The sequence below is a fragment of the Globicephala melas genome, chromosome 15 (genome assembly GCF_963455315.2).
Source record: "Globicephala melas chromosome 15, mGloMel1.2, whole genome shotgun sequence".
NCBI lineage: Eukaryota > Metazoa > Chordata > Mammalia > Artiodactyla > Delphinidae > Globicephala > Globicephala melas.
In genome coordinates, this window is record NC_083328.1 from 64,643,973 (window position 1) to 64,658,072 (window position 14,100).

Below are 14,100 nucleotides of genomic sequence, written 5' to 3' on the forward strand. Positions count from 1 at the left end.
GAGCAAAAGGCTATTCCCAGGGAGGGTGTTGATGCAATGGGCCCCTCTCCTTCCCCTTCTCTAGGGGCCTCAGGGGCTGGACTGGGTGCTGGGACCTGGCTTTGCCCTTCCCCCAACAGTCCTGGCCTCTTTTCCTCTCCTGTTCTTCCTCCCCACCAGAGAATGATCACCCCTTTCTCTCCAGCCCCTCCGCACGTGGGTTGCAGACTCCATCACCATAGCTACGGAGCTCCCGCTTCCTGTGGGCCTGGGGCTCGGTGGGAGATGGGAAGGCAGAGCATCTGTGTCATGTGTGTGCATTTCTGAGAGGTCATGTGGCTGTGCATGCCGTGTGTGGGTCCAGGCATGTGTGTGCACACGTGGGGGTGGAGTTGTCTGTGGGTTGCTGTGTGGGAGTGAATTGTTACGGGTTTGTCCTTGTGCCCAAGGGCCTAGGGAGTGTGGACCTGTGTGATCATACAGCCACTGGACACAGGCATGCCTGTGTGTGTGCACATGTGGTCAGGGCTTGGCCTTAGACTCAGGCCTGTGGCTTCTCTACGCACACGGCCTGGCCATCTGTGGAAAGTCATGGCTGTCCAATGCAGGCTTTAGAGACCCAGGTATGGGTTCAAGTCCCAGCTCTGTGCCTGACTTGCTGGGTGACCTGAGGCTCGCTGCTTTCCCTCTCTGGGCCTCATTTTCCCTTCTTTACACTGGAGATTGTAACCCCCACCTGAGGATTGTCCAGAGGTTTTGTGGGCTGTGCGGACTGGGCTTCTAGCATGAGGCCTGTGTGCTGCTTCCCGAGAAAGGCTTTCTCTGGCCCCTGGAGCCTCCTCCCCTACCCCTGGGGCTCAGCCTTGTTCCCTGATGCCACCCCAGGCATCTCTTAGGCTCAGGCTTAGCCAGGCCTGTTGGGCAGAAGGAAACTTTTCCAGCCCAGAGCTCTTCCAGGCTCAAGGGAAACAGGGAGGGGCCATCGGGATTGGCCCAGCTTAGCTCTGGCAGCCTTCAGGCCACACCCAGTACGTGGTCTTCTGCCCAGGATCGCTCCTGCCTGAGCCTGGAGTCTTCAGGGAGGGGCAGGGCCCGGCTGGACAGTGTGCCCGTGGGCAGACCCACAGAGGGAAGGCAGTTAGGCCAGGGACACACAGCCACTCGGGACCATTCCTGTTAGGCTCCCTGCCAGCATTTATCGAGCACCTACTGTGTGTCAGGCCTTCTTATATGTAGGCTCATTGAGTCTCCCCAGCAGCCCGGGAAGTAGCCCCATTGTGCAGCGGAGGAAACCGAGGCCCAGAGAGGGCTAGCCACTCGCTCAGGTCACACAGTTGGGATGCACACCTGGGCTTCAGAGGTCTTGCTAGGGCCAAGCGTTCATGGAAAGGCTCTCCGGTCAGGTGCCCCTTTGTCCTTTAGCTCTGCCCCAGTGGCCGCCCCAGAACTGGGCGCTCAGAGACAGGCTGGACCAGACCTGCCTCTGCCTGTGCCTCCCTTCCGTCCCGTGCTGGGTCGGTGTGCTCGGTGCCGTGGCCCATCGGTGGGCTGGCATGGTGGTCACGGCTCCTCTTTGGCCTGCCCTGCAGGCGCCTACTGCCTCTCAGTGTCTGACTTCGACAACGCCAAGGGCCTCAACGTGAAGCACTACAAGATCCGCAAGCTGGACAGCGGCGGCTTCTACATCACCTCCCGCACCCAGTTCAACAGCCTGCAGCAGCTGGTCGCCTACTACTCCAGTGAGTGCCGGCCAGGCCTCCCGGGCGGCCAGCTGGGCGCAGGGGAGTGTAGGCCCTCGGAGAGCATGCGGGGGTCTCCGCCTATCCTATGAGCTGCAGACCCTGAGGAGGGGGGCTTTGGGGCCAAGAAGGGCCAGGACTTCTGTCACCCTGGGGGTGTGCGCTCCCGTTCCCCTCCCCCCATCTTCCTCTCCCCTTTCTCCCTCCTCCCACCCCCTCTTTTTTCCTTCTCTCCTCCCTGTGCCCTCTCTTCCCTGTTTCCCCTCTTCCCTCCCCCCACCCCAACCTGCCCCTCTATCCTCTCTCCTCCTCCGCAGCTGCCTGGTGAGGAGGGGGCTGCCTGGAGGAGTGAGCTGGGAAGGAGGGGGCATAGGCCGGTGTCATTTGCCCCTGCAGCCTTAGGACCAGTTAGAACTGGTTACCGGGAGACAAGGAGGGGGCGGCTCTATTGATTGGATTGTAGCAGAGAGCGGGAGAGAGAGCGCGCAGGCGGGGAGCTCACGTGCGCAGGTCGTGAGCGTGATACGCGGGCCAGGCCGAGTGTGCGGGAGTGTGGCCGATCCGTCTGGATGTTCAGGGCTGCCTGGCTGGACTGAGGCGTCATGGCCTGGGTGCTCCCACGTGGACAGCTCTCTGTGGGTGTCTGTGGGCCTGTGGCACGTGGCCGTGGCCTGCGCGTGCAGGCGTGGCCTTTCCTGAGAGCGCACGCTACTCCTCCTCTGTTGGCTAGGCCTCCCGAATCCCTCTAGGATCTGCCATCCCGCTCTGTCCCCTTGGCCACCACTGTAGGTTTCATTCTGAACCCCGTTCCCCCAGATCAAAACCCTCCAGGGATTACCTTGGAATTTTAGGATAAAGACGCCCATGTGGCCTCTGAGGCCTTGGGTAGTCTAAACCTGGCTGGCCTCCCTGCCTTACCTGGTGCTCTCCTTCCCCCAGTCACTCTCCAGCAGCCCCCTGGCCTCCTTTCAGTTCCTCCAACCCAGGGGCTTACTTCTCCCTCAGGGCCTTTGCACATGCATGAGGCAGCGTGCCCTCTGCCTGGAGGGCTATTTTTCTGAGTCAACCACTCACTCTCCTGTGGATCCAAGCTCAGGTGCCGCTTCCTCTGGGAAGCCTTCCAGGATGCCACCCAGCCCACCTGCTATTGCATGCACAGCTCTCCTCTGTCACACTCGTGGTCCTCGGAGGTGATTAAGGGAAGTTGGGTGTCGTCCTGGACTATGCACTTCCTGAGGGCAGGTTTCCACTGGGTCCCTGGCACCTGCCTAGGTAGCCCCCGCTTAAAGTCTGATGAATGAATGAATGAATGACTCAGGGAGCAGATGCACGAGGTGGTGTGGGCCTGTGTTGGGGACGGTTGTGTACACATAGGGTATGGATGCCTGGCCTTGGGGGTGTCCTGTGCCTCCCCGAAGCCTGTGTGTATACAGTGTGTAAGTCTGCGGGACACGGAGACCCCAGCACGGACGCCGGGCCTGAACTCCACCTCCCTGCCTCTGTCTTCAGAACACGCTGACGGCCTGTGCCACCGCCTCACCACTGTGTGCCCCATGTCCAAGCCACAGACTCAGGGCCTGGCCAAGGACGCCTGGGAGATCCCCCGGGAGTCGCTGCGGCTGGAGGTCAAGCTGGGCCAGGGCTGCTTCGGAGAGGTGTGGATGGGTAAGGCCTTGCCCCGGCCCCACACACCCCGCCATGTGCCCACCTGCGAACCAGGCAGATGTCTGTCCAAAGTGGCAGCTCAAGGCCCCATGGGTCCCCCAGCCTTCGCCTCCACGAGCCCCATCACCTCTGCTGAACAGTGGGCCCTACTTTCAACATGGAGCTCCCCCAGTGGTGGCTGACAGCAAGTTGAGGTGTAGACCGCCACACCTCCGCACACCGTGGTACCTGTTTACCCAGAACTGCTCAGGGCTGGGCATCATGACGCCCCAGTGACGTGCCGTGTGGCCTGGGCTGGGTGGCTTCACTCTGGAGGGCTATTTTTCCGAGTCAACCACTCACCCTCCTGCGGATCCAAGCTCAGGTGCCACTTCCTCTGGGAAGCCTTCCAGGATGCCACCCAGCCCACCTGCTATTGCATGCACAGCTCTCCTTTGTCACACTCATGGACAGAGCCTCGATCTTCCCAACTGTAAAATGGGACTGGTGATAATAGGACACCCTGGTGGGGTTGAGAGAACGCTGGCCCCGTGTGGGTCCACACGTTAGCTTCAGCTGTGGGAAGAGAAGCCCCCGCTCACAGAAGGAGTACAGGGTCTGGCGTGTTCCAGGCCTGTTAATGATCTCCTGTCTAACTCTGGAGAGATGGCCAAACCGTCCTTGAAAACAAATGCCACGCAGCCCTGACAAAACCCAGGCCCCCTTCTGCTTTGGTTTCTGCTGACACAGGAGTTGCAGAGGCAGCGGTGAGGCAGGCCTGGCTGTTGTGAGCCTGCGCGTCCAGCGAGGGGGTGTGTATGTTGTTGGGGGGGGGGTGGATGGCCGTGTGCTGTTTTCAAGGTTGTTTCATCTGAGCCGCAGTATTCACTCGGCGTCACCACCACCACTTCCCTCCCTTCAGAGGAAGAGATGATGGAGGAGAGCAGAGGGGGTTCCTGGGTGGCAGCACTGCAGGGACAGAGGCCTGCAGGCTGGAGGTCAGGCCAAGTCAGGGAAGGGGAGGCTTTGAGCTGGGGAGAGGGGAGGGGGATGAGAAGCCAGCTCCCAGGCACAGGCACAAAAAGAGGACGTGAGCAAAACCTGAAAAATCCATGGCGTCAGCCATTCCTGTGGCTGCAAAACTCATTCCTGGCTTGGGCGTGCGGTGAACAGTCAGTGGGGGAGGCTCCCGTTCCTCCCTGGATAATCCAGGTAGACTCGCGAAGCGCCTGGTACGCGTGCCCAGAGGGCCTGTGCCGGGAAGGCCACAGACAGGGGCCCGAGCCCCAGCTCGCACCTGGAGGCCCAGAGACGGGCAGGAATGGGCCCAAGGCGCCTCAGGCCCAGCTGGGACAAAACTCAGATTAAACACACTGGTTTAGAGCACAGCTTCCCCTAAGGCCTCACAATGTAAAAACCAGATAATAATAAAATGACAGCTGCAGCTATTATTAACTGTGTCCTTACAGTGGGCTTGGCCCAGTGGCTAAAATCTCATTTAATCCTCAAACAGCCCACAGGTGGATACTATAGCATCCCCATTTTCCGGATGAGAAAATCGAGGCTCAGAGAGGGGAACTGGCTCACCTATGGTCTCACTGCTGGGAGGAGGCAGAGGTGGGAGCCAAACTCCTGCCAGACTGACGTCCGAGCCCTTCTACTTAGTGTGCTGCCTTACTGTTCGGGGAGTGTGGCTTGAGACGAGCTCTTGTTCTGGTGGCCTTGTTCTGAGGCCGGCTCTGCCTCACCCCCCGCCCCCACGAGTACATGCTCCATCTGCTAACACCTGGGCCACCCGAAGGAACACGCCTTCCCAGGAGAGGGCGGTTGAGTTGGAACCACGGTCCCCCAACTCTCAGATGAGTGTGCTGCTTTGGGGGACGTCTCTGATAATCAGCATCCGAACAACAGCTCCTGTTTCTTGAGCGTGCCCTGTGTGCAGATGGGACACTGAGGTCCAGAAAGGGGCTGGGCCTTGGCCGGGCTTGTCACGTGGCCTGGGAGGCCAGAGCTGAAGTTGGTACCCAGGCCGGCGGATCCTGGTCCCTGTGGGGTGGGAATGGGGGTCCTCCCCTGAGGCTGCTGCACCCCTTTCCATGCAGGGACCTGGAATGGCGCCACCAGGGTGGCCATCAAAACTCTGAAGCCCGGCACGATGTCTCCGGAGGCCTTCCTTCAGGAGGCCCAGGTCATGAAGAAACTGAGGCATGAGAAGCTGGTGCAGCTGTACGCGGTGGTGTCTGAGGAGCCCATCTACATCGTCACGGAGTACATGAGCAAGGGTGAGGCCTGCGTGATGGCGCGGACACGTGGGTGAGCCCTGGCTGGGGTCCTCACAAAAGGGCAGGTGGGACGTGCTTCACCTCCCACCACATCTAGAGCATACGCCTTTAAAGGCGGAATGAATGGAAAGAACCAACTTCCCAGGTCAATGGAAAGTTAAACCAAAGGTTGCCTTTCTCCGTTCATTTCGTTTTTAATGATTTCCCACGATGCATCTATGTCCCCCCATTTGCTGGTTTTGGAAAGCCATTTGCCATTCTGGGGCTGGAAGGAGAGCTCCCTGAATCCTCCAAGCTGAGCCACAGCACATCTGGGTCAAGTTCCTGGCTTGACTTTTACTTGGTTTTGAAATTAATTATTTTTCAAAATTCCACTTTTTGGAGGTATAATTTACATGGGATAAAATACACCCATTTTAAGCGTCCAGTTCGGTGAGGTTTAACAAATGGCTATGCTGTGTATCTCCTACCACAACCGAGATATAGATGGCCGTCACCCCAGGAAGCACCCTTGTACCCCTTTGCAGATAGTGCTCTCCAGCCCCAAACCCACAGAGCCGCTGATGGGCTTAATGTCTTCGCAGAGTTGTTTCTTCTAGAATTTCGTATAGCTAAATCTTTTACATCCGAGGGTTTTCCTCCTTGTCGTGTGTATCAGTAGTTTGTTCCTTTTTGTTGCTGAGTAGTATTCCGTAGTATAGCTGTACCACAGTTCTGTTTGCCTAGAGGCGGACATTTGGTTGTTTCCCATCCTGCTTGCCTTTTAAGTGACAAACACAGACTTCATTCAGAGATGGGTTTGCACAAAATCTGCTGTGTGCTTAAAGTGAGGCCGGCCTGCCCCGGTGGACGAGATCTGGGAGTCACTGCTTCCTGGCTCAGGGAGGACAGGGCGGGGGCTAGAGCTGCTTTCTCTCTCCCCAGGGAGTTTGCTGGACTTTCTCAAGGGGGAGACGGGCAAGTACCTGCGGCTGCCTCAGCTGGTGGACATGGCTGCTCAGGTGAGCCAGCCCCTCCCCGCTCCCACGCCTGGCCTTGAGCTCTCTGACCCCCCTGGTTCAGCCATGTCTGGCCTCTTGAGCGCCCCCTCCAAGGACCTTGTCTTGGTTGCCCCACACTCACTGATCTCATCCCATGTATTACTGGGACCACTTACAGGTGCTGTGAGTGGTGGTTCGGGCAGAAGAAAGAGCCCTTACCTGGGCATCAGGAGTCACTGACTTGCTATGGGACCTCAGACCTCAGTTTTCTTCTCTGTCAATGTCAGTCACTCATCAAACATGTATTAGTACTTGCTTGCTGTAGGCAGTGCTCAACAACTACTTTTTTTTTTTTTTTTGGTGGGGGGTACGTGGGCCTCTCACTGTTGTGGCCTCTCCCGTTGCGGAGCACAGACTCCAGACGCGCAGGCTCAGCGGCCATGGCACGGGCCCAGCCGCTCTGCGGCATGTGGGATCTTCCCGGACCGGGGCATGAACCCGTGTCCTCTGCATCGGCAGGCAGACTCTCAACCACTGCGCCACCAGGGAAGCCCCAACAACTACTTTTTAATTTAATCCTTAATACAATCAGGTGGTAGAGATGGCTATTATTCCATTTGACAGGTGAGAAAACTGAGGTTCAGTGAGGGGACTTGGGACAACAGGCAGGACCTGACGCTCCTCTGTGTCTCTGGGAGCATCTGGGCCTCTTTTGCACGGTCGCCCCACTTCCCTGGCTGCATCTTGTCTTGTGCCTCCCCTTTGTCCTTTGCCCTATGCAACCTCCTCCTGCTGGGCACTGGTCCTGCTTTTTGTGCCAACAGTATTTATTGTAAATTGACGTCATTGCCTGAAGAACTGGGAAGGGTGGGGCATTTGGTTGGCTATCCACTCCTGGGAATAACACCACCCCTGGGCATGTGCCATGTGATCTGGGAAGGGCAAGGGGTGGCCCCTGATCCAGGCTCCTGGGTTCTGCCTACAGATCGCTTCAGGCATGGCGTACGTGGAGCGGATGAACTATGTCCACCGAGACCTCCGTGCTGCCAACATCCTGGTTGGAGAAAGCCTCGTGTGCAAAGTGGCTGACTTTGGGCTGGCTCGGCTCATCGAAGACAATGAGTACACAGCCCGGCAAGGTGGGCAGAGGCTCCCGGCAGATGCCGTGTGGCCGTGGGCAGTCACACCCCTTCTCTGAGCCTCAGTTTCCTCCTCTGTCAAGTGGGGATAAGAATGGGGCCTATCTGGCAGAGCGGTCATGATGTTCTCCTGAGCTCCCCCGACCCTTCTTGGTCCTGCAGGTGCCAAGTTCCCCATCAAGTGGACGGCTCCAGAAGCTGCCCTCTATGGCCGGTTCACCATCAAGTCAGACGTGTGGTCCTTCGGGATCCTGCTGACAGAGCTCACGACAAAGGGACGGGTGCCCTACCCCGGTAAGAGGGCTCCCCACAGCCCATCTCTGGTCCTTCTGCCCCTGCCCTGGTGACCCCTCTGCTCAGGTGACCTTGGGCAAGTCAAACCCCGTCCAGGGCCTCCGTTTCCCCATCTGTATAACAAAGAGGTTGACCATCTGATCTTAGGCTCTGTCTTTGGTGAGGGCTCCCAGCCTTGGGGGGGGCCTTACCCACGGTCACAGCCACCCTCTCCTAGGCAGGAAGCCCTCTCTGTTGTTCCCATCAACTTCCCTCTGCCCCAGTTTCCTCAGTGGGGCCAGCCTACTCATGCTTCCCTCTGCCCACAGGGATGGTGAACCGCGAGGTGCTGGACCAGGTGGAGAGGGGCTACCGGATGCCCTGCCCGCCCGAGTGTCCCGAGTCTCTGCATGACCTCATGTGCCAGTGCTGGCGGAAGGACCCAGAGGAGCGGCCCACCTTCGAGTACCTGCAGGCCTTCCTGGAGGACTACTTCACGTCCACCGAGCCCCAGTACCAGCCCGGAGAGAACCTATAGGGCGTGGGCTGCAGGGCCAGACTGCCTTCTTGGCTTGATCCTGAGCTGGGTGGCCCCTGACGTGGGGTCTTGCCTGCCTCTGCCTGTCCGCCCCCCGTTGATCCTCTCTGTGGGGCTGAATTGCCAGTGACGAGGCCCCTCCCTCTTTTGTGGCATGGAAGGGCTTGGGGCCTGGGGCCGCCCTGGGGGCGGGGTCCAAGGCTGGCGCAGTGACTGTGCCCCGGCCCCTGGCCAGCCGCACACCTCCTCCCTGCGTTCCCTCCTGGAGCTCTGTGCGTCTCAGCAGGAGGAACTGGGAAGAAGGGCCGGGCTGAGGGCACCCTTTTCTTAGCCTCAACCTACTGCACGCACTGGCCCTTTCCCACTTCCACGCCACCCCAGGTCTGTCTGCAGAGATAGCCAAAGAGCCTTTCCAAAGAGGAGTGATGGGCCACTGGCCCTCGGCCTGCCTGCCACCCTGCTCCTTGCCACCCATTTCTGAAACGCCTGTTGGTGGAGGCTGCTCGGTCCAGCCCCCTCTGCTGTGGCTCCCAGGCTGGTGAGGCCTAGCTTGACTTGTTGCTGGTGGGTAGGGTGGACACCTCCCTCAAACCCTGCCCTTCTTAGACCTGAGGGATCCTTAGAGATCTTCAATTCCTTGTCCCCATACTACCCATGGGGAAACTGAGTCCAGAGAGGGGATGTGACTTGCCCAAGGCCACAGAGCAGTTCAGGGTTGAGGTGGGATTGGAACCTGGTGCTCCCTCTGTCTTCCTCAGGAACCAACAGGATTGTCCTTGGAGGCACTGTGGACAGACTGGGGCAGCCCAGGGGACAAGGGGCCTGAGGACGGGTTAGAGATAGCAGAGAGAGTCCTGCTGCCTCTGTTTGCTCAGTGGGCTATTGTGGGGGGAGAGAGTGGAGGTAGATGTGGGGTTGAGCTAGAAATGAAAGGTACAAGGGTAGGGAGGCAGGTTTCAATCAGAAGGTGGGAGGTATTTGACCTTTGGAGCTAGCCAATCATGAAAGGGAGTGAGCTCACCGGCTCTGGAGGCAATCAAGCAGAAATAGAAGATCCAAATGATTGGGAGGCCCTGGCCTCAGGAAGGAACCCCAGGTCCTCCTTCACCCAGTTTGTCCTGTGTCATTTCAACGCCTGGCCCCTGCTCTTCTCCCCAAGTTGGCACCTTTAACTCACGAGTACGGAAAGGAGTGCCTAGACTGGGGTGAGGAGGGAGGACTGGGGTGTCTATTGCCACACACCAGGACTGGCTGTGTGCTCTCGGGCAGCCCCTGCTTCCTTCTCTGGGCTGCAGTGTCTGCCTCCATTTGTGGCCATGGCCTCTGCAACTGCTCCACTCCTGTCCAGACCCTGTGGCCTGGCATCACGTGGTGAGCTCAGCCCATGGCATCAGGAGACCGTGTTTTGGCCCTTGGGCTATGTGGTGGCTTCTCCCTGGACCTCAGTGTGTCCTTCTTAAATGGGGCAGCCAACAGTTTGTAGGCATCTTGCCAAGGGCCCCTGTGTGCGTGTGTGTGTGTGTGTGTGCACGTGTATGTTCCTCCATGTGTGTTCATATTTAACATGTAAAAACGCCCTCTGCTCTGTCCCCCAGACCTGTTGTACATTTCACCCACAGCCCCCCATCACAGCAATAACGTTCCTGCTGCCAGGGGTTCTCGAGCCAGCCAGGCCCTGCCAGTGGGGAGGGAGGCCAAGTGGTACCTGCCTGTGAAATTTCAACTCTTCCTTTCATACATGTTTATTACCCAAGTCTTCTCCTGTCCCGTCTCCGTCCCAGTCGAATCTGGACTCACTTACCCCAGCGCGCTCCCAAATCCCCTTCTGACTGCCCAGTGTCCTTTGTATAAGGTGTCCTAATACTGTCTTTTTTTTTTTTTTTTTTAAACAAACAGTGTTTTGTAGATTTCAGATGACTATGCAGAGGCCTAGGGGACCCCCGGCTCTGGGCAGGGCCTGGGGTTCCTGCGTTCCACGGCCGAGGCCTGTGGGGGGAGGGGGGATTTGGAATTGGTTGTAAATACTTTGCATATTGTCTGATTAAACACAAACAGACCTCAGAGTTTGGTCAGCGGTTTCTTGAGTATCTATTGTGTGCTGGAGAGTGAGAGGGGGTGGGATGTGAGGACAGACTGTGTCAGAGGGGCCTTTGTGCAGGCAGCATTGGTGGCTGGAGGGCTTGAGGCCAGAGCGGGACATGATCAGATTGGAGATCTCTGGAATGTGGCTGTGTGCACATCCATCCCTGAGTTTGGGGAGTGACTGTGCCGGGCAGAAACCTTGCTTATGTCTGAGGTGCACCAGGCGAAGCCCAGGGCTCGTGAGCAGGAAGTGTGAGCAGTTGAAGACTCTTTGCCCTGGGTGGGTGGTGGCAGTTGACACTCTGGGGGCCCCGCAGGGCTGTCAGGCCCTTGTGGAGTTGTGGATGTCCTCACAGGGAGATGTGGCTGTGTGCGTGCTGTGTGTTTCCCAGGAGTGCTGGGCTGGGTGGGGGTGGGGGTGGGGTTGGTGAGACTGGGTTAGCAAAAGCCCTGGGCACCCTGGAGAAAAATCCAAAGACCCTTCCTCTCCTCCCTTCTCCCCTCCACCAAGGCACACAATCTGGGAAGTTCATTTGCAACAGTCTATAGGAAGAAATGTCTTTTGTATCAGATCACACACCGATCCATGTAAGTTACCTCTGGTCGTAGTAACACTGTTTAATCTGTATAATTAAAAACAGATTTCAAAATCAGGATGTTTCTCTGTTCACTGTCATTTTCACAAGCCAAATACCACAATGTCCGGTCAGAATGGACACCTGGAGACCCCATGGGTGTACATGTGTCTTGGGAGCAGAGGTAGGAGCATGAGTGTGAGTGTGCGCTTGTGGGTGTGTGCCTTTGTGTTCACTGGGGTACGCGTGTGGCCCTGTTTGCTCATGGGTGTCTGTGTTGGTGTGTGGACACGTGTCCAGGTGGCCTGGGAGTCTGGATGTTCAGATGTGTGAACCTGTTTTTCCTGGCCCTGTGTGCAGAGATTTGTGTGTACTGCGGGGACACCACTCTAGGTGGTTCTGCCTGAATCTGTTGGCTCCCCCGGGGGCGCGGGCCCCGATGTGTGTGGCTGGGCTCTGCTTGTCTGCGCGGGGCAGTGTGTGTGTCCGCGTGGATGTTTGTGGGCTCAGGGCGTGCACGGGGCGCCGGCCGCTCCGCCAGGGCCCCCATGCACCGGGGGGCGCAAGGACACCTGCGAGCAGCCCAGCCCGGCGACGCGCCCCAGCCCCGGCGGGGACAAAGCGCTCGTCCGCGCTACGCGGCGGGTCGGGAGTGCGCCTGCGCGGTGGTGAGCCGCGGGTCGAGCCGGGGAAGAAGCCCCGAGACCCCTTTATCTCCGTCTCTCGCCGGGCTCACCAAGTGATTGAATGCGTGTGTCTCTCTCTCTGCCTCCTCCGTCTTTGTCTCTCTTTGTCTGTCTGTGCCTCTTCAGCTCTCTCTCAGGCTCTCTGGCCCTGGCTCTCTTGTCTTCACAATTTTTTGTGTTTCTTTCCTCTTCCCTAAACCCCCTCCCCCCGCACTAATTGGTCTTTCTCTGTGTGCTTCTGATTTTCTGTCTCCGTTTCTGTATGTGTCTGTTTCTCACTGTTGCTAGTTTCTCTTTTTCTCTGTGCCTCGTGGCCGTCTCTATTTCTCTAGTCTCTCTCTCTCTGTGTCTCCGTCTCAGATTTTATTTCCTTAACAATCTCTGTACGGCTCTGGTTCTCCTCCAGACCCTCTCACACCTCTGTGCCTTTGCCCAGGCTGTTTCCACGACTTAGAGTGCCCTTTCTTTCCTCTCTGCAACCTGGCAAACTCCTCTTCATCCTTCAAAACATCTCAAAGGCCACAGACCACCTCTGGGCGCTTTCCCTGACCCCCTGGAACTTGCAAGGGTGGTCACGGCCATTCACACAGCTCCCCCCCTAGGATGAGAGCTTGAGGGGCTGGGGAAATTCTGGCTGAAGCACCCAGATCTAGCGCACCGGGGTGCTGTCTGATCAGAGAAGGGAGGCAGGAGTTTGCTCTGTCTCTCCCACCTATTGTCTCTGGCTCCACTGGTTTTGACTTCCCCACTCTGGGCCTCTGCTTTTTTTTTTTTTTAATTTAGATGTTGGGGGTAGGAGTTTATTAATTTATTTATTCTTGACTGTGTTGGGTCTTCGTTTCTGTGCGAGGACTTTCTCTAGTTGCGGCGAGCGGGGGACCACTCTTCATCGTAGTGCGTGGGCCTCTCACTATCGCGGCCTCTCTTATTGCAGAGCCCAGGCTCCAGACGCGCAGGCTCAGGATTGTGGCTCACGGGCTTAGTTGCTCTGCGGCATGTGGGATCCTCCCAGACCGGGGCTTGAACCCGTGTGCCCTGCATTGGCAGGCAGAGTCTCAACCACTGCGCCACCAGGGAAGCCCTGTTCAGTGTGCTTTTGCTCGACTCTTCAAGAGAAAGAGCGAAAAGGCGAGTGACGTCTACTCTGCTGGGACCATCATCTCACTGCCCCCTCTGCCTGCTCCTGCTTCTGCTGCCCTGTTCAGTTTCCAGCCCACTTCAGGCGATTGGAGACCCTGGGACCCCCTCGTCCCCTCCGCCTTCCCTTCCTGGTTTCAGTGGTTTTTCTCATTCTACATGCATTTTTTTTTTCTTTTTGAGAAAAGTAAGATGATGTTTGCCCCCATGGGAAAAAAAATTCCTTACAGTAGGGTAGGAAAGATACAGAAAAGCACATACAAGAACACGGTAATTTGTGCTCTCTACCCCCTCCCTCCCACCTAGAAAGGATGGGGCATGTTTCTGGGTGTGTGTCCATCTGGGCCTGTCGCCCGTGCTCTGCACAGTGGCTTCGGTGTCTCCTTGTCTCTCTCTCTGTCTCTCCATCCTCTGGCCCATAGTTACTGGCTGCCACTCTGGGCTGCTGGCCTATCGATTCTTTCAGATATTCATGTGTAAAACTTCTATTAAAGGTGAACCTTGGGCCCCATCCTGCTGCAGCCCTGCTCGCCCGTGTGGGTGCACGTGCTCGCCTGTGGATCTGTGTCAGGCCCCCTGTGCCAGCTCTTTCTCAGCCCCCCCCCGTCTTCCTTTCTCCATACTTTCATTGACCTCCCTTCCACCAGTTGCACTTCTAGTGTGTGCAATGGGTGTGTGATGTGTGCAGTGTTCGGGGCACGTGCGTGTTACTGGTCCTTCCAGGCTGCGGCTCCGTGCTGCTCTTGGTCTCTTTGCTCATCCTCTGCTCCTTTCATCTCCTCCCTCCCTCCTAAAATTCCAACTAGACCTTGTGCTGGACACACACACACACGCACACACATGGTCCCTCGTCTTTTTCTCTCATCTCTGTCTTCTTTTCCCATTTTTCTCTTGGGGGCTCCAAAAAGCTGTGGTTTGCAGAGAGAAAAAGAGAGACTGACAGAGACAGAAACACGGAGATGGAGATGGGGGGGGGTGGCATGGGGGTGGGGGAATCAGGCTGGGAGATGGAGCTCTGTCCGTCTGTCTGTCCATCCCAGTCTCCC

General features: G+C 57.5%; 1 protein-coding gene across 7 annotated transcripts in view; it reads left to right on the forward strand.

Annotated features, from left to right (window-relative positions):
- Positions 1-11,309, forward strand: part of SRC (SRC proto-oncogene, non-receptor tyrosine kinase) — a 56,878-nt gene extending 45,569 nt beyond the window's left edge. For all 7 annotated transcript variants that reach the window (XM_060284245.1, XM_060284249.1, XM_060284250.1 and 4 more), the window contains 7 exons: positions 1,569-1,718; positions 3,228-3,383; positions 5,465-5,644; positions 6,569-6,645; positions 7,610-7,763; positions 7,926-8,057; positions 8,366-11,309. In XM_060284245.1, coding sequence (XP_060140228.1) covers positions 1,569-1,718; positions 3,228-3,383; positions 5,465-5,644; positions 6,569-6,645; positions 7,610-7,763; positions 7,926-8,057; positions 8,366-8,574 — 1,058 coding nt within the window. In that variant the 3' untranslated portion in view covers positions 8,575-11,309. The remainder of the gene's footprint in view (positions 1-1,568; positions 1,719-3,227; positions 3,384-5,464; positions 5,645-6,568; positions 6,646-7,609; positions 7,764-7,925; positions 8,058-8,365) is intronic.
- Positions 11,310-14,100: the final 2,791 nt, after the last annotated feature.